At 41.9% G+C, this 18,248-nt stretch overlaps 3 protein-coding genes and 1 pseudogene across 10 annotated transcripts; 3 read left to right on the top strand and 1 right to left on the bottom strand.

Annotated features, from left to right (window-relative positions):
* Positions 1-376: 376 nt before the first annotated feature.
* Positions 377-2,343, top strand: LOC116253291 (glycine-rich cell wall structural protein-like). 8 transcript variants are annotated; one of them, XM_050077527.1, is made up of 3 exons: positions 377-1,529; positions 1,566-1,625; positions 1,698-2,343. In XM_050077527.1, exons 1-3 carry the CDS (start codon positions 614-616, stop codon positions 2,081-2,083), a joined length of 1,362 nt encoding a protein of 453 aa, XP_049933484.1. In that variant the 5' UTR covers positions 377-613; the 3' UTR covers positions 2,084-2,343. The 8 variants fall into 8 exon arrangements, with proteins under 8 accessions (XP_049933484.1, XP_049933487.1, XP_049933485.1 ...); XM_050077530.1 differs by having other exon boundaries at positions 1,575-1,634; positions 1,767-2,343; XM_050077528.1 differs by having other exon boundaries at positions 377-1,634; positions 1,767-2,343.
* A 2,072-nt stretch (positions 2,344-4,415) lies between these two features.
* On the bottom strand, positions 4,416-6,921 carry LOC116253292 (F-box/LRR-repeat protein At3g58900-like). The gene is made up of 3 exons (XM_031628055.1): positions 6,013-6,921; positions 4,825-4,965; positions 4,416-4,703 (listed from the first exon to the last, which is right to left on the bottom strand). The coding sequence occupies exons 1-3, from the start codon at positions 6,919-6,921 to the stop codon at positions 4,416-4,418; spliced, it is 1,338 nt and encodes a 445-aa protein (XP_031483915.1).
* A 3,022-nt stretch (positions 6,922-9,943) lies between these two features.
* Positions 9,944-12,808, top strand: LOC116252929 (2-alkenal reductase (NADP(+)-dependent)-like; annotated as a pseudogene).
* Positions 12,809-14,110: 1,302 nt separating this feature from the next.
* LOC116252121 (2-alkenal reductase (NADP(+)-dependent)-like) lies at positions 14,111-17,997 on the top strand. Its single transcript, XM_031626198.2, has 5 exons — positions 14,111-14,415; positions 15,898-16,075; positions 16,359-16,525; positions 16,620-16,702; positions 17,347-17,997. The coding sequence occupies exons 1-5, from the start codon at positions 14,179-14,181 to the stop codon at positions 17,729-17,731; spliced, it is 1,050 nt and encodes a 349-aa protein (XP_031482058.1). The 5' UTR covers positions 14,111-14,178; the 3' UTR covers positions 17,732-17,997.
* The last annotated feature ends 251 nt before the right edge of the window (positions 17,998-18,248 follow it).

Genomic DNA, 18,248 nt, shown 5'->3' on the forward strand with positions numbered 1-18,248 from the left:
GATTTTTATTTTTCTTCTCAGAAAACTTATCCAACTTAGTGATCAGTCCATTAATGAAGATTAACCTGGAAGACCTCCCCGAAAGAGTAAACAGGAAGAAAATGACCACAACTCTCTCTCCCCTTCTGTCGGTGTGTGTGTGTGTGTATGAGAGAGAACAACTCATCTGTATCATGGCTACGCATGACATTGGATTTTAGAGCTCAAAAGGTTCGAAGGGAGCAAACTGAAGTTCATTGGTACACGGAAGTGTCCGCTAGGCCACTGTTTACATTGAAGAAGACCTCCACCACTCACCTGCCACACTTACAACTACGGGAATCGTTTTAAAAAGGTATTGGGGTTTCCACTACCACAGATAGAGATGGCTGTTTTCTTTCGGCCATGTGTTTGACCAGAAGCTTTGGAAACGATGGGATGGATCCATCTTATCTGTCAGCGGAGAGGAATGAGAGCTCGCAAGGGGGCTGGCATTTACTTCTCAACCGTAAATCGGTGGGGGTGCATTCACTGCTTTGTGTTCATTGCGCTCTATATAAGGAGTTAGATTAGATCATCCGAAGGCAGCACAACTCGGCGTAGCTACTACTGAGAGAGAGAGAGAGAGAGCAACATGGCTCGAGGGGTGGGTATGGCGAGCAGAGTGGGCCTGTCATGGCTGGTTTTGAGTCTTTTCCTTGGCTGTGCTTTCTGCAGAGTGATGAGGAAGGATAAGCAGTACAATGGTGAGGAGCTCTTTGCCTTCGGCAAAGGAGCAGGTTTTGGAGGTGGTTTCGGTAGCGGTTTTGGAGGTGGGAAAGGATTTGGTTTTGGCAAGGGTGGAGGACTGGGAGGAGGGGTCGTTGGGGGTTTTGGTGGTGGCGGTGGCGGTGGTGGTGGTGGTTTTGGTAGTGGTGGTGGATTTGGTGGCGGCTTTGGTGGTGGTCATGGAGGTGGTTTCGGTGGTGGATTTGGTGGAGGTCATGGTGGTGGTCTTGGAGGTGGTGCAGGTGGTGGAGTAGGGGGTGGCATTGGCGGTGGCCATGGAGGTGGTCTGGGTGGCGGCATTGGTGGAGGACACGGTGGTGGAGCTGGAGGAGGTGGAGGTCATGGTGGTGGTCTTGGAGGTGGTGCAGGTGGTGGAGTAGGGGGTGGCATTGGCGGTGGCCATGGAGGTGGTCTAGGTGGCGGCATTGGCGGAGGTGGAGGTCACGGTGGTGGCATTGGTGGTGGAGCTGGAGGTGGTGTAGGTGGGGGTCATGGAGGTGGAATAGGTGGTGGTGCTGGTGGAGGAGTTGGCGGAGGTCATGGCGGTGGAGTTGGTGGTGGACATGGGGGTGGTGTAGGTGGAGGTATTGGTGGTGGGCACGGTGGTGGTGGTGGTCATGGTGGAGGTCATGTAGGTGGCCGGCATGGTGGTGGTGTGGGTGGCGGTGCTGGTGGCGGTCATGGCGGTGGTATAGGTGGAGGGGCTGGTGGAGGTGGTGGTGGTGGTGTAGGTGGCGGTGTTGGTGGTGGTGTAGGAGGAGGTGTTGGTGGTGGCCATGGAGGTGGAGTAGGTGGTGGAATAGGGGGAGGCCATGGAGGAGGTGTAGGAGGTGGTGCTGGTGGAGGAGCTGGCGGAGGTATTGGTGGTGGTCATGGAGGTGGTATAGGTGGTGGAATCGGTGGCGGTGCTGGTGGAGGAGCTGGCGGTGGTATTGGTGGTGGTCATGGAGGAGGTGTAGGAGGTGGTGCTGGTGGAGGAGCTGGCGGAGGTATTGGTGGTGGCCATGGCGGTGGTATAGGTGGTGGAATCGGTGGCGGTGCTGGTGGAGGAGCTGGCGGTGGTATTGGTGGTGGCCATGGAGGTGGTATAGGTGGTGGAATTGGTGGGGGTGCAGGTGGAGGAGCTGGTGGTGGTATTGGTGGTGGCCATGGAGGTGGTATAGGTGGCGGTGCAGGTGGTGGAGCTGGCGGTGGCCATGGAGGTGGAATTGGTGGTGGTAGTGGTGGAGGGTTCGGTGGAGGTGCTGGTGGTGGTGGAGGGTTCGGTGGAGGTGGTGCAGGATTCGGCGGAGGTGCTGGTGGTGGCCATCGCATCTTTTCTGGAGGCTTCAACTAACCCTCTGTCTTTGTCTTCATCCTTAGTAGCGGGTTCAGGCGGCAACTCTTTTCATCCTTTCGTGTTGACACCAAACAGATTTGCTTCTGTGCTCCGCTTCTTCATGTTCAGTATTAGTAGCTCGTGTTTGCAAGAGAGAGTCTCTCTCTCTCTCTCTCGCACTATCATCTCTCTTAGTAAACTATTCTGATGCAATCCTGCGGGTGTTAGTAAACTATTCGGTATTAGTAAAATGAAACACTATTTCATATGCATTGACATATTGGTTCAGTTCCATCACATACATGATATATGTGCACGGGCATTAATACAAATTAAAGGAGACGTGGGCCTTGGGCATTTAAATGTGTTAAATGCACATAATATTCTAAAACAATGTCACTATGGACTGTCTTTTAATGCTTTATGCAAGTTGCGCTCAAGATCATCGATCGAATTCACGTGGTTGAAAGGAAACTCGATCCATGACCGCCATTTTCCCTTGCTCACCACTTTCCCATCCCCTGAAGAGTTGGCTTTCCTGCTTCTTAGTTACTCAGCAAATCCTGGGTAACTAGATTTGGAAACAAAGCAAACTTTCCACGCAAACGAGAGAAAAAAAATCTGTTTCCAAGGTTCAAATTCCACTTCGAGGAATGGGTGGGTACATGATCGCAATAATAGAAAACTGATACATATTGGTAGGATTTCATCAGCAAGAAAAACATCAGACCGATAATTTTCAAACAGATATAAGATCCTACATTTTGAACAAAACATTTCTTTTATTCGATTTTAGGTTTTCTCAACAGAAGAAATGCATCCTTACAGTTAGTTACAAAGCTCAAAATAGAACTTATAGATTGATGTCACAGAGAAAGAAGAAAAATCTCATAAGGACAACAAATTTAGGACAACATTGAAGAATTACTTTTCTTAGCCAGGCACAAAGTAGACAATTTGTCATCTAGAAAGCACAAAGGGTATCACAAGGAAACTCTAGCTAATTGATATAGGCACATTTTTAGGAGAACCTGTAGACAGTTTGAGAATACAACTTTTAATGAAGAAACCTGCGTAAAAATATGTGATCTCAACAGGTACCATTCGTTAAAAATTAATTATCATATACATTCTTTCATGGCTATTTGACTAGCTTGATTATACTTCATGTTGATACCAGTCATACGTCAGTAATAAGATCCTGGCGTTGATTCATATCTTCTTTCTTTCCACATAAATATGCAAAAATGAATTAAACTGTGCAATGTTGAATACAAATCTGTTAATTCTTTATTCAACAACTCAATGTTCAAGATTACAGCAATTGTAGCCTCTCCGGTATATTACGAGTTGATGGCCAGCGGCGTAGCGACGTGGCCACGGCGGGAGTGACGTTGCTTTTTATTCATATTTAGTTACTTTGGCTTGCGAAGTATCCAATCACGTCGGCGTCGGTTAGTATCTTTCCATTTTTTTAATCTCTACTTATGTTTTTTTTTTTTTAAATCGATGATGGTTATAAGCGAAATTTGTCATATAGGTATTTTTTTTTTTGTTTGAGAGGATAAAAAAGAGATTGTAAAAAAATCAAAACTCTAAAAAATACACTTCATTTTCAAAGATACTAATCCCTCTTTTTTTTAGCCAGTGTATATTTACTGTGCAGAGGATTAATCTCATAAGAAGTGGGAAAGTATTTGTATTAAACATTGCATGACGTACTTTGAGATCGAGTTGCGCGCACTTTGATGCATGCAACAGATATAAACTCAATAGAAAAAAGACAGGAGTTGAAGAATCGGTGGGGCATTTTCTTAGTCAAGAACAAAGTAGACAATTTTATTATCTAGAAAATAAAAAAAAAATGGCATGACAAGGAAACTTTAGCTAATTGATATAGGCACATTTTTAAGAGAACCTCTAGACAATTGAGAATACATTTTCTAAAGAAGAAAGCTGCATAAAATTATATGATCTCGATGAGTACCGTCCACTAAATATTAATCTACATAATTCTTTCTTGACTGGTAACTTGGAAACGATCTAGGCATGTACGTAGCTTGTTCATTTTTCTTGCAATTGTTTAAAATTGGATTTTTATTACCTTTTAGTGTGAAATAAGGATATTTTATAACCAGACCAAATATATGCATGGTAGCAATCAAAGAAATTGTTAATATGACAAAAGGCTGACATACATCAACATGAGGGATAGTTTGACTCGAGAGTCCACAGACTCGATCCCTCCACTAATTATTAGGGAAAAAAAACATACTCTTACTAGTGACTGACATCGAACACCACAGCAGAAAAAGTTTGATGCTCCTTTCATATCGAGCTGCAGCTCCCTTCACAACGAGACCAAGATCCTTGCCTTCTGAAACTCTCTGCCTAACAGCAGAAACCTCCTCATGATCGCGAGCTTCTCAAAATAGCTTCTCCCATTGGCGACCTTGATTTTGACGACCTCCAGTGCACTCGCCTCCTTGAGCAAGATCTCCATCATTCGGTGTTCTCCCTCCCTCCCTCCAAAGTCTTCCACCTTGAGTGAAGTGAGGCGAGGGACTGCCAAAGCAGGAAGTTCGAGCGCTCCCCTTGCCGGCGTATCACGAGAACTCTCACCATTGGAGCCTCGAATCTACAAAAGACAGACCGAGAAAAAAAACCGGTAAGTTGTAGATTGCAGTGAAGAGAAACGCCAGAAAATTAGCAACATAATCAACTAGCAAAGCGCCCTGATTCGGGAGTTCTGTTTTTACCGTGAGAGTCTGAAGGTTAGGGCAACGCACCAACAAGAACCAGAGTCCTCCCTGGGTTGTCTCTATGTCCACGACGAGCTCTTCCAGGTTCCCAAGTAGAAAATCTTCTGAAGTCCTTGACCTTTCAATGTCTCCTATAACCTTCGCACCAGTGAAGAAATGCAACAAATTTAGAATCAATAACAAGGGCAGGATCGATAAGCAAAAGGCCCTGCAGAGTGGGATGAAATTTTGAATGAGAGAAAAGCCCCAAGTGATCTCCACCCCCATGCCATAACTGCAAAGCTATGCCAATGGGGTGAGAGAAAAGAGAAAATAAAAGCTACTCTTTCAACTGACCACCTACCAGCCACCTGAGCTATGAACCAACCTTCACGACGAGGCACGGTGAGATGGGATCTGGCGAGTAAAAGTTGAGTGCACCATTTTTCATGCGCCATGCAGTAGTAAAAGAAGGAGCATGTTTTTGTAATTTAAAAAAAAGCATGTCCTTTCCTTTATAGTCATTTCACTTTTTTTATTTTTATTTTTATCGTACCAAAAATTTGTTTTTTTCTATGTAAACAAGAGGGTAACTTGTCATTAACTATGACTAGTGCACGAAATTTCATGCACAAGTATACCACATATAAACAGCTTTGAGATTTGGCGGTCACTTGTGGTTCACCATGATTGTCGCCCATACAAGTTCACATGTAGGTGTACAATATAGCACTGTTAAAGAGATTCTGTCTATCCTATTGAAATGGTGACAAAATGATGGTGACAAAATGAAGGGGACGCCATGTGTGCAATTTTTAATTTGAATTGTTTCTTTATACATTTTTTGTTTATTTTCAAAAGGTAGTTTTTTGATATTTTTAGCGTATTCACAACCGATTCACCTGACTTGTTGACTCACTGAATTGGTAGCCTCACGGTTATCAAACCCAATGTTAATGACACTTACGATACAATTTAATGTAGAGTAGGTACACTCAAGGCTTTTCCTGTTAAGAGTGGACACCTAGTCATTAAAATTCACATTGAAATAAGTAAGAACTTAATTAAAATAAGAAAGCTCGAACTATAAGCATCAGAAGCAGAAATCTCCTTTAATCTGAATTATTAATCTTCATTCTCAAAGGATATTGAAACGAAAGCCGAATCTATAAATCAAAGAAAGAGAGAAGGAGATGGAGATTTTACTCGCACAGAGGTGGCGCATAGTTGTAAAGACTTGACGTGCTGAATGGCAGCGACGGCCTTCCTCAGGCGAGGCATCAGCCATCCGTTCAATCCATGAAAGCCGAATACTGCACGCGACAGAGACCGCAGGTTCAGGTGATCAAAGTCCACAAAGCAGCCCCTGTATTCAAAAACCACAAGGTTGGGCAGATCGATCTGCACCTTCCTCCAGCCGGTGGAAGAATTGGTACGATTAACGCTCAAGTTCTTGAGCGGCGATTGTTGGCTGCGGATGATGACCCGCTCACCAGCCTCCAGCTTGCAGTTCTCAGCGGTCAGGTTCTCAAGATGCACCAGATTCTCGAGCATCAGAGACAAAGAATTTGCCCATAGAGACAAGTTGCGGAGATGGATGGTCCTCAGAGAACTGGGCTGCCCATGAGGACGCCGTTTCAGGAGAGATCGAGGAATCTCTGGATGAAACGACCTGCTCAGATCAAGATCGAGGTCCAGCTCTTGCACCCTTCTTTTGTTGAGGAGGGAGCGAACCCATCGATCGAGAGTGGTAGCATGGGACCTGTGGCTCACAGAGAAGAGGATGTGGGCGCTGGTGAGGGCATCGGTGCTGAGGGAGAGGCACCGATTCACCATCCTGATGAACAGCTCCTTGGCCTGGGCCTCCCTCCTTGCTCGCTCGACGAACCAGTCGGATGAGTGGAGGAAGAGGAGGTTGAATGGGTTCCAGCGCGGGTGGGATGACCGGAAGCCCCGCTCGTCGAAGGACATGTGCGGGGCGGAAGTCCAGAGGTACCTCCACCTCCTTGAAAGGACGCTCGTCCTGGTTAGGTCCTTGAACGGGATGAAGGAGAAGATGTGCTCTATCAGCGGCTGGGGGAGAGCAGTGATGGAATCATCGGCTGGTTGCTCCATCTCAGATGGCTATACGTCTTAGAAACAACAGAGACCTTCTTTCTGGTTTCAATGGTGCAACTCCCCCTTGCCTTCCTCTTCTCTCGGGTGTATTCCTCGTGTTGGGGCCACCTTAAATTTATAGGCAAAAACATAGAGATACCAGATCTTGGAGTTGGCTTCTGCAAGGTGCTCAATCTATACAGTGTGTTCAAGGGCCAAGTATTGTAACATTTTTGCACCCAGTACCCATGATTTTTTTTTTTTATATATTTTTTCAGATTTTATATTGGCAGTCCTATTATATCTCTTTACTTAAATGGTTGGAAATATTGGAAATGAGCTTGATTTACAGGTTAGTATTTCACAAAGTAGCTCATGTCCTTAACTTGCACAAAAATCTTCTGCATCTTAAAAGTTGATATAAAATGCCATTTTCTGAATTAATTAAATTTGTTTTCCAAAAAACTCATGGGGGCGACGTAAATTTCTATCGACAGCTGTCAAAAATCTATAGGGCATTCTTTCAATTTGTGGAAAATGGCTTCTTTTGGGGTAGGTGGAAGAAAAAATTCAAAATAGAAACTTTACTTATTTTTTGCTTTATTAGGCCATAAAACCGCCGCGAGAATCACCATAAAGCGCGTATTTTAGATTTTTCCGTCTATACTTAAGGCCTTCATGATTTTTTGCATGCTAAATCTGTTGGTATCTAATACTAAAAGCCTATATATTAAGGATGTTCAGCAAGTCCAGCCAATTCAAGCTCTCGAGTGGAGCTCAACTCATTTGATAAAGGAGTCGAGTTCTAGTCAAAAAATAGATTCTTAAATTTTAAATAAATGAGTTGAGTTCGAGCTATGCAAAACTCGAGCCATTAAGCTCATGAGGAGAATATGTAATTAAAAGGCAATTCACATATCATCACAGCAAACAAGCAGCTCCACTGCCATTCCTACTCATGTTAAATATCTTTTTCTTTTTTACATAATGGCAGGGCCAAGCTTCAGCCAAATCTTGACTCAAGCCTAGTGGAGCCAAATCGTCGAGCCGGGCTGAGCTTGAGCAAGCCCACATGAGGTTGACTTGAGCTTGAGCCTCAATTAGCGGTCTGCCTTTTGAGACTCGAGGAGAGTTCAAGCAGGCCAAGTTCAACTAGGACTCAGCTCATGTACATCCTTCTAGATATATACAAGGTTAAGTATGAGAATAGTTTGAATTTAAATATTTTAATTAGTTGTTATTTTTTAATTATAATAATGTAGATGTGCTATTGCATATGCTTCGTTTGATAATGGCAGAATATTGGTGATAATTTTTCCAAACACCAAACTTGGGCTTTTTGTTAATCACTAATTTTTGAAATGCAATAGAATCCAACATATATATGTTTGAATCTCTAGTGTTTGAAGGCTTCAAACTGTCTCTATAGATCATATTTATGTGGTTATCTTTCAGTATAGCAATTGAACGTACTGGTATTTTAGGTGCATCCTCTTATAATCTTGTAGATAAGGTTTCTAGTAAAATAACCCTGCTAACTATTTCACGTACCTTGCATGTTTTTGCATGCGGCTGAGAATCAATGCTCTCGAGGCTTAACACTACCGAACCTGTGCCTAAATGACGAAAATGCCCCCATGCGTTAACATGGTGAAACCTCCGTACTATCATCAAACTCAAAGGAAAATTGGAATAATTGAAATTTTCATTTCAATTCCAAGTTGAGAAGGAAATTTCTGCAACTTTGATTCGAACACCCCCTTACTGAATGCTTGCAGTGACTGATGGACCACCGGCACCGTCTACCGGTATTAGAGATGTCTTCTTTTAACACCTTTCTAGATCTCTCGCCATAGTTGTTGTTACCTGTTACCAAGAGTTCACATCCCGACAGAGAAAGAGATGGGAGGAGAAGGAGAGGTGAGGAAGAAGCAGGTGGTGCTAGTGGGCTTCCCCAAGGAGGAACGTATGGTCCTCACCTCCACCGACCATCAGCTTGAAGCTCCCACTTGTTACTTTGGTACTTATATATGTAGATGACATAATTATCACAGGTAAAAACAGTCTCAAAATCAAGAACGCAAAAGAATTGCTTCAGAACACCTTCGACATAAAGGATTTGGGAAGGTTAAAATATTTTTTAGGGATAGAGATTGCTCAATCGAGGAAATAGTTGTTTATGTCACAAAGAAAATATGTCATTAATCTATTCAAAGAAACTAAAAAACTTGGATGTCGCCCTGCAGATACACCGGTGGTTATCAACCACAAAGAAGATATCACTGAGAGAAATGACATCCCAAAAATTTCAAGATATCAACGATTGGTAGGAAACTTGTATATCTCAATGTTACAAGACCCAACATCACTTATGCAGTAAACCTTGTAAGTCAGCATATGCATGATCCAATTGAGAAACATTGGAGTATGGTTGAACGGATTCTCAAGTATTTGAAAAAGTCTCCTGGCCAAAGGATTATTATATAAACTAATGGCCATGTCAACATTAGAGCATATTTTGATGTCACACCCTTCTATTTAAAATTGGCTTAGAATTTAATTCTTTTACGCCAATGCATTGCGACAATCAAGCTGTCATACACATTGCAACAAATGCCGTATTTCATGAGAGAACAAAACATATAGAAATTGACTGTCATTTCATACGAGAAAAAGTTGAGAATGGTGAAATCCTCACACCGAGTTCAAGACAATTTGAAGATAGATTAACCAAACCGAGTTCAAGACAATTTGAAGATAGATTAACCAAAACCATATCAAGAAAAGAGAATTACATATACAATTAACAAGTGGGGCTGCGATGATTTGTAGAGGGTGAGTGATGAGAAAACAGTTGCAACATCACGCATGGATTTGTAGAGTTTTCCTTTTTTATTAACTCTCCTCATGTTACCATGCCAACGTTGAGTCCATAGTGTAAATCTTTCCTCAACGTATATATACTCCTTGTAAGTCTGGAAAACGTGAAATGAAAAACAAGACTGCGTGATGTTCTTGCCGTGGATGTAGGATTTACAAATCCGAACCACGTAAATCCGTGCGTGCACACATTCTCTCCTCTTCTTCTCTCAAAATTTAACAGAGCTCTTATCCGTGCTTGGCTCAAGCAACATGTGAGAGGGTTTCCCAAGGAGGAAGAGATGGCCCTCACCTCCACTACCATCCGGCTGAAGCTTCCGGAAGGTTCTCGAGACGTCCTGGTGAAGAACCTCTACTTGTCCTGCGACCCCTATATGCGCATCTGCATGAGTGATGCAGGAACGCAGGGTTACCAGTTACCATTTCCTTACCCTCCTGGCTAGGTAACCTTTCATATTCTTTTTTCTCATTAAGACTTCAAAGACTCACCAGTTCTACTGTTAAAAAAACGGACATTTTTCGGTATACGTAGCCTTTCCCTTATTTTGTTTGGGTGTAATGTGTTTATAGTACTAATTCAATCCAAGAAGACTAGATGGGCATCTTGGAGATTAGGGCGTCATCATGTGTACTTGTTTCCCCCTTAAACTCTGAAATGTTATAGATCTTAAAGGAAGTGTGAAATTGATAGAAGAACTAACAAATGGCTTGCAGGCAAAAAGGTTTTCCATTGGGAAATTTGTTATGTACCCCTCTAGCATTTGGGAAATTTGTTTCTTTCTTTAATATGTTTTGTGTGTTTGACTTTTTGTGCACTGACATTTGGATTGTCTAATTTCTCGAAGGTTTTAAATAAACTTGCTGCAAACGTTTAATATTGAAACTTCAAAAACCCGTTTCATTTTTTGCTGCAAAATACTATTCGGAGTTAGTGCCAGCAAACAATTTATGCTCAAGGCGTGGTAAGCTGGCATTAAATGCTCTGTTTTCTTGTTTCTGCAATATGCACACTTTATCACATGGAGAATCACATATGTACCACTCATGCTTGTATGGTCATAGACTCATACACATTTTAACAAGCTCTTTCGCCTGTTTTTTAGGTTTTGCTTGGTTTTGGTGTTTCTAGAGTAGTGGACTCAGGAAGCCCCAACTTCAAGATAGGAGAACTGGTGTGGGGGAAGTACTCGATGGGAAGAGTACAGCGTGATATCAATGGTTGACACTCTTACTAAAATTGAAGATACCACTGTTCCACTCTCTTATTATACTGGACTTCTAGGTAAAATTATCTTTTCTCTGTGGGTTAATCTTGCATATTTATTGGAAAATTTTGTTTGGTTAATGTGTTTTGCGGCTTTGCCCTTCCACAATCATGTGGGTCCATGGGATGGGGTGAGGGTTAGAACTGGAAGCTATATAACTCCCAAAAGCTGGTGGTTAAAATAGTTAAGAATTATGTTCAGGGACTTTTGTCGACTAACTGCAGTGCAGCTTCTTCTGAAAGTTATTGGCTTCCATGTTTCTCCAGTTAGTATTTGTTTTGTAGTTTCTAGTCTTCTAATTGCAGCAGTGCACACACGGTGTCGTTGATGAGTGTCGGTTATTGAACTGATATGCATATGTAGGGATGGTGGGACTTACTGGTTACTATGGATTTCTTGAGGTTTTCACCCCAAAGAAAGGGGTGTGTGTATTTGTATCAGCAGCAGCTGGGGCAGTTGGACATCTTGTTGGTCAGTTTGCCAAGCTGTCAGGCTGCTATGTAGTTGGGAGTGCAGGCAGCAAGGAGAAGGTAATGTATTTTAGACACAAATATTTGTCTCTGTGTGTGTGTGTGTGTGTGTGTGTGCACTTACACAAACAGTGGAGGATGCTTCACCTTTGTTTGTTTTTCCTTTAAATGTCAGGTCGATCTCTTGAAGAATAAACTTGCTTACGATGAGGCATTTAACTACAAAGAAGAACCTGATCTGGATGCTGCTTTGAAAAGGTAAAGGTATGTGTTTGCGTCTACACTCATGCCTGAACATGGCAAACCATGCACAATTGTGTGTGAATGAGTGCATCTGCTTATGCGTTTGTGTGGACACATGCTTGTACATGGTGGGCATGCCTACAGTGTACATAAGCACTGTCAATCACTCACCATCCTATGCAATCAGATATACCCAATACAACGGGAGAGAGTATTGTGTGTATCAATTATGCTTGTTTGGATTTAATATCTTCTTCGTGCAGGCAAACAAATGTGTGCTCATGCACAAAAGCAGTGGAAATGTTTTCACTTGCCATTGCATTATTCACTTTATTTGTTATTTGAATCCTAGTTCTTTCTTTTCTGGGTTGACATTAATGTTTTTGGCCTTAAATTCCTTGTCGTTGTGCTCTCTCTTCAGTTTGTATCTGATTTTCTTATTTGCCGTCAGGTATTTCCCTGAAGGGATTGACATTTACTTTGACAATGTGGGTGGCCCGCTGCTGGATGCCGTACTGTTGAACATGAACCTTCACGGACGGATTTCTGCTTGCTGAATGATATCTCAGTACAATCTTGAACGTCCTCAAGGCATACATAATCTTCGTATCCAAGCGCTTAAAGATACAGGGATTTATTGTGTTGGATCACTTTCATTTGTACCCTCAGTTCAAAGATTTGGTGCTTGGGTACATCAAGGAACAGAAGATAACGTACATTGAAGATATTGTTGAAGGCTTAGAAAACGCCCCTGCTGCTTTAGTTGGTCTATTCAAAGGAAAAAATGTAGGGAAGCAGGTGGTTCTCCTCTCTTGTGATTGAGTCGTGGTCACATTCAGAAGATATGTGAAGAGAATGTATTGGAAGACGCCAGAACACACATAGAGTAATCTGGTATCTATCGGCCGGCGGTTGGTTGTATGGGCCTGTTGTGAAAATCAGGGTCATTGATGAGGATGCTGGATTGTCCTGTTGGATGCTTAAATTAATGTTCTGACTTTAGCCCTTGTGGTTAAATCCACAAGCCTTTCCTGTATCTCTTTTTTCTTTTTTAGGAGCATATACATACGAAATACGTTTTCATATTCTTCGTATAGTTCCTGCATAGTTTACGGTGGCTCTGTGTTTCTGCTGCCAAGTTTCCAATTTGGGCAAACTAACCATTTGGACATCAATCTGACGATTAAGGCAAGAAAGTGTCGAGCTTCACCAGATGAGAGACTTTGTGGCAAGGAATGTCCCTACCTTGCTGCTACCCTTCACCGTCACCTAACAGCCATCGGTAGCTAAAAGCGGGTCTTGGTTGCCTTTTGAATTTTTTTTTATCTCAGGTGGAGGGAAGACTGAAACCGAAATAAAGGGGAGAAAGAAAAAAATTCTGTTTTCAATGAAATGGAGCAGGTTTACCTACCGGTGGAACAACGGAAATTCTCTTAAAAGCGATGAATCAAACAGTCAAAATTCTCTTAAAAGCGATGAATCAAACAGTCAAAATTCTCTTAAAAGCGATGAATCAAACAGTCAAGGATCTAATTGGGTCTCCTGAATGGTCCGTCCTAAGGAAAGTAGGAAACTTTTTGCTAAAATTGCAGAAAAGCGAGAAAATAGATACCTGAATGAAAGAATTAGATGACAATCAATAACATTTAAAATCTTATAAATCACAGAACCTTGTCTAAAGGAGCAGAGATGCTTTTCTAAGCATGCATCCTCAATTTCTAGAAACTACATACCACACGTTTTTATATTTAAAATCTAAACAATGCAGATTAACTTGATCGTTCGAAAGAAAATTGTGGAAATTTTGTTATTAGAATGGGATCAAAAGATATAGGAAATGTCTTTTTATGAACAATACAAATTTTAAGCTTCAATAATTTGGTTTTGGTCGTTGCATAAGAATCACCTTGACTTCTTAGTGTAAAATTTTGTACATCACATTTAAATTGCAGAACATATCCAAAAACAATTTATAGTGGCAAGAGTTAACGTCTTCATTAAAGAGGCTAAAAGCGAAACAGTTAACGTCTTCATTAAAGAGGCTAAAAGAAAGTAGCCTGATCCTTTAAAAAGGAAAATAATGGATGAAGAGATTATTATCAAGAGCTCGAGGAATTACAACAAAACCGCAAAGGGTTTGACCAGAAGAGAAAACAAAGATGTGAAAAACTGAACCGCAACACTCACAGGAACAATTTTCAATTCAAGTGTATTTAAAAAAAAAAAAACTTCAAGCGCGCTTTAATCATTTGTATTGGTCAGTGCTAAAATGTTAATTCAGTTCATCTTTGTGGCCGCTGCCCAAAGATAAAATGCATGCCTTACCTAATGCTTGAAATGCAACTTCAACGCCTTGCGCGTCCCCATTAAGCCGCGGACACACGCACACACACAGAGAGAGAGAGAGAGAGAGAGAGATGGGTGGGGAAGACGAGGTAAGGAACAAGCAGGTGGTGCTCAGGCAATATGTTACAGGCTTCCCCAAGGAGGAAGACATGGCCATCATCTCCACCACCATGAAGCTGAAGCTTCCGGAAGGTTCAGCAGGGGTGCTGGTGAAGAACCTCTACCTCTCCTGCGATCCTTACATGCGTCATCCGATGAGTGCTGGATCAGGGACGTCAGACTACCTCCCTAAGTATTATCCTGGATCGGTACCTTCTCTGTTCTTCGGTTTAAAACTAGATCATCGATTCCCAGTTGCCTCCATCTTCCCGCTTCTTGGTGGTCTTAGTAAGCTATCCGCATTTGTTCTTGTTTGGGAGTCTTTTGCACATGAAGCATGTTAATGCCTAATTATATGTCCAAGAAACGCAGAATGCGTGTTGATTGAGGACTTCTGGGTTTTACTGGAAAAGGGGAAGGAAGAGAGACTGAGAAAGGACCAGGGTTCTATTTCTGCACTACCTGCTTGCAATTTTGCATAATGTGCCTACTTTTTGTTGTTTGTTATACTACTGTATGCTTATCTTTATCGTTTTTGTTCTTGCCCTTTCTTCTTCAGCTAAGTTGGTGTTTGACAGAATAAACTGCCCATCAACACTCTTTACCTTCCTAATAATAATGAATTTGTCTCACTCTGTGTTGAGTGTGCTTGTGTGCCTATGTGTGTTGTGTGTGTGCGAAAGAGAGAGAGAGAGAGAGAGAGAGAGCCTTGCTTGCGAACAATGTTCACGGTCCAGAAATCATTTTTAGGTACAGCGACAACTGGACGAGGGCTGTCAAGGAGAAAAAGAACTCTCCTGCCCCGTTTCCTACTGGATTTGACGGTAGGCTTGAATATTACAATCTATTTTGTTAAAAACAATGTTTCGAGTTAGGTTCTTTAAATAAAATTGTACCTTCTCTGAGTCTTGAAACGTTGGCGGATTATGAGCAGTTGATCTTTTATGATCTCGATTTTTCTGCCTGAATGCGTGCTTCAGAACTGGTGTCTTTTTGAAAAAGCTCAACAAATGTTTCGAATTATGTTCCTTAAATAAATATGTAATTTCTCTGAGCATTCAAATTTTGACTGATTATGAACAGCTGATATGATCTTGATTTTTTCTGTCGAGGTGGTGTGATTAAAAACTTATCTTTGTTCAGACAGAAGGAAGACCTGCGGGTTTCCAATTCCCTGCCAATGCATATTTGGAAGGGAGAATTGGCAAACCAATAATTGATTTCTGTGAAATGTGGCGCCTGGTCAGGATTGAAGGAAGCGAATTAGAAAAAAGAAAGGAAAAAAAAAAAATCTCAGCAGAGTTGCTTCTGTCCTAGTACAACCTTTAGGCATGTGGGGTGACCTGCGGCCTCAATAGGGCAGTAACCTTCGATCTCGTTTCGTTAGTCTATGCAACTCAATACATCCGGCAACGAAGAGATAGATCCAGAGTTTAATTGATGCTCTTAAGAGGGTCCAGGTCTGAGTTTCTCTCTTCAGCTTGGTTAAAAAAAATCCCCACTATCCGGAAGAGACATTTTTAGACAGACACATACGCAGACGGACAGAGAATATGTCCCCAAAATCTTAGCGAAACACTTGATTTGTTATATATATATATATATATATATATATATATATATATAGATAGAGAGAGAGAGAGAGAGAGAGAGAGAGAGAGAGTGCTAATATGTTATTCTGTGTGCATCAGCCCTTGTTTGGTTACGGCGTATCAAAAGTGGTGGATTCAAGAAGCTCTGATTTCAAGATAGGGGATTTAGTATGGGGAACAACTGGATGGGAAGAATACAGCGTGATATCAAGCACTGACCGTCTTACTAAAATCGAGGATATCAGCGTTCCACTCTCTTACTACAGTGGCCTCCTGGGTATGACAAATGTGTTCGTTCTTCCAATTATTTGCATCTTCCCTGCGAAAGCATAAATGTTTAGTTCAGGTCCTTCTCTGCATCAAAGGGTTGGAATGGGGCGGTATCGTCAAGCTGGAGTTGTGTTTCTTATTTTTATTTTCTTGTGATTGTTTTTCATGCTTGGTGGTATTCTAATTGCAGATTAGCAGTGAACATGTATGGTGTTTGTCCCATAATTTTGTATCTGGTGCTTTTGATATCAATTCTGACCCTTGGGTTCTCAATGAATGTGGGGTTGTAGGCATGGCTGGATTCACAGCTTATGTTGGATTTCATGAGATTTGCTCCCCTAAGAAAGGTGACTGTGTATACGTATCAGCAGCAGCTGGAGCAGTTGGGCAGCTCGTTGGTCAGTTTGCCAAGCTGTTAGGTTGCTATGTAGTTGGTAGTGCAGGAAGCAAGGAGAAGGTATTCTATATAATCTGAACACACTGTATATGATGATGTTCCTACATACTGTTAGCTTGATTTTTTATGTTTTACTGCTCCATGGAATCTCCAGATTGATCTTTTGAAGAATAAGCTTGGCTTTGACGAGGCATTTAACTACAAGGAGGAACATGACTTGGATGCTACTTTGAAGAGGTGAGTTGTGCGTCTACTTGCCAAGATCACTTGGAATGACGATATCCACATACGCGCATGCATACATATGAACACACACCATATACACCCGTAGGTATGTCTTATTTACATAGTGTGGGAGTGGGGCATCACGTACTCGACATATGGAATTGTGAAGTATCACTACAAACTAAAGTCTAAAACATCAGAATATATGTATTTACTTAAATTCATACTTGAAAGTTTCGTTATAAACAGTAACATTACTTTCACCTTTCGTATCAAATTTCAAATGACATTCCTTGTGTTCTCCTGTGTCTAGAATCGTCTACAGTCCTTTGCTTTGCCGTGCCGCACGGACTGAATGAGTCAGCCCGTGACACCTTGAGCGGCTTAATTATCCATATGGCTGCCAAATGAATGTGATTGGCCGGCAGAAATATCCGTGTCTGCCTCTCTCTCGCGCGCACACATATACTGGCAAACACAAAGTCTATATTCTTTTTCTACTGTCTTAGTTGACTTGATTCACTTAGCTGCATTCTTCTGTTTCTCCGGATTTCACGGTTTTCCTCTTCTGTTTTGTAGATTGGTATCTTTGACTTTGAATCTCATCGTTCTGTTCCATTTTCAATTTAGAACCTTGCCATTTTTTTCCTTGTCAGGTACTTCCCAGAGGGAATTGATATCTACTTCGAGAACGTGGGTGGACCAATGCTTGACGCAGTGCTCCTCAACATGAAGCTCCATGGCCGCATCTCTGTGTGTGGGATGATCTCCCAGTACAATCTTGAGAAACCACAAGGAATACACAACTTGAGGCAGGTCGTGGCAAAGCGCATAAATATACAAGGCTTCCTGCAATCTGACCACTTTCACTTGTATCCTCAGTTCCGCCATTTGACTCTTCGTTACATCAAAGAAGGTAAGATAACTTACGTGGAAGACATAGCTGAAGGCCTCGAAGCTGCCCCTGCTGCACTAGTCGGAATCTTCAAGGGGAGAAATATAGGGAAGCAGTCTGTATTTATCGCCCGTGACCAAGTTTAATGATAACCAGTGAGTACTTTGTTGAGGCGACGGCTAGTCTGCAGCAAGAGTAACTTTCCTCTTGTGCAGAAGTTTTTTCCCTTTGGTTGTTTTATTTCCTTTGTTGTTCCCATCGGTTCTCCTCAATATATGTCTGTAAGGGTGAACCACCAAAAAAACAAGAAAGAATGAAAAGAAAAAGTCTGGTTTTGTTCGTTCGTGGATGTAGGCAACAATAGCCGAACCACGTTAACTCTTGTTTATGTGTGATTGCCATCTTTCTTCAACATTTGACATACTTTATCAGGCAAAACTGTCTGCAACTGTTTTTAGATGTGTTACAGTGGGATTAAATCATATAATTATGGACCAGCTGCATCGTCTGACTTAGTTTGGCAGCTACAAATGTTGAAACTGAGCCTTAATATTGCACACGATTGTGGTTCTTCAATCAAGTCTCCGTAGTTGTTATTTGAGCGACAGAAAGTGTTATGTTTCATTTCTTTTGAGCAATTATTTTTTCCCTTCGAAAGAAGAT

The sequence above is a fragment of the Nymphaea colorata genome, chromosome 4 (genome assembly GCF_008831285.2).
Source record: "Nymphaea colorata isolate Beijing-Zhang1983 chromosome 4, ASM883128v2, whole genome shotgun sequence".
In the NCBI taxonomy this organism is placed as follows: domain Eukaryota; kingdom Viridiplantae; phylum Streptophyta; class Magnoliopsida; order Nymphaeales; family Nymphaeaceae; genus Nymphaea; species Nymphaea colorata.

Coding starts and splice junctions, on each gene's coding strand:
- LOC116253291 (XM_050077523.1), top strand. CDS start 614: ATGGCTCGAGGGGTGGGTATGGCGAGCAGAGTGGGCCTGTCATGGCTG. Junction 1,530..1,565: donor TGTTGGTGGTGGCCATGGAG/GTGGAGTAGGTG, acceptor GAGGCCATGGAG/GAGGTGTAGGAGGTGGTGCT.
- LOC116253292 (XM_031628055.1), bottom strand. CDS start 6,921: ATGGAGCAACCAGCCGATGATTCCATCACTGCTCTCCCCCAGCCGCTG. Junction 4,966..6,012: donor TATGCGCCACCTCTGTGCGA/GTAAAATCTCCA, acceptor ACTGGTGCGAAG/GTTATAGGAGACATTGAAAG. Junction 4,704..4,824: donor CTAACCTTCAGACTCTCACG/GTAAAAACAGAA, acceptor TGTCTTTTGTAG/ATTCGAGGCTCCAATGGTGA.
- LOC116252121 (XM_031626198.2), top strand. CDS start 14,179: ATGGGTGGGGAAGACGAGGTAAGGAACAAGCAGGTGGTGCTCAGGCAA. Junction 14,416..15,897: donor CTAAGTATTATCCTGGATCG/GTACCTTCTCTG, acceptor TGTGTGCATCAG/CCCTTGTTTGGTTACGGCGT. Junction 16,076..16,358: donor TTACTACAGTGGCCTCCTGG/GTATGACAAATG, acceptor GTGGGGTTGTAG/GCATGGCTGGATTCACAGCT.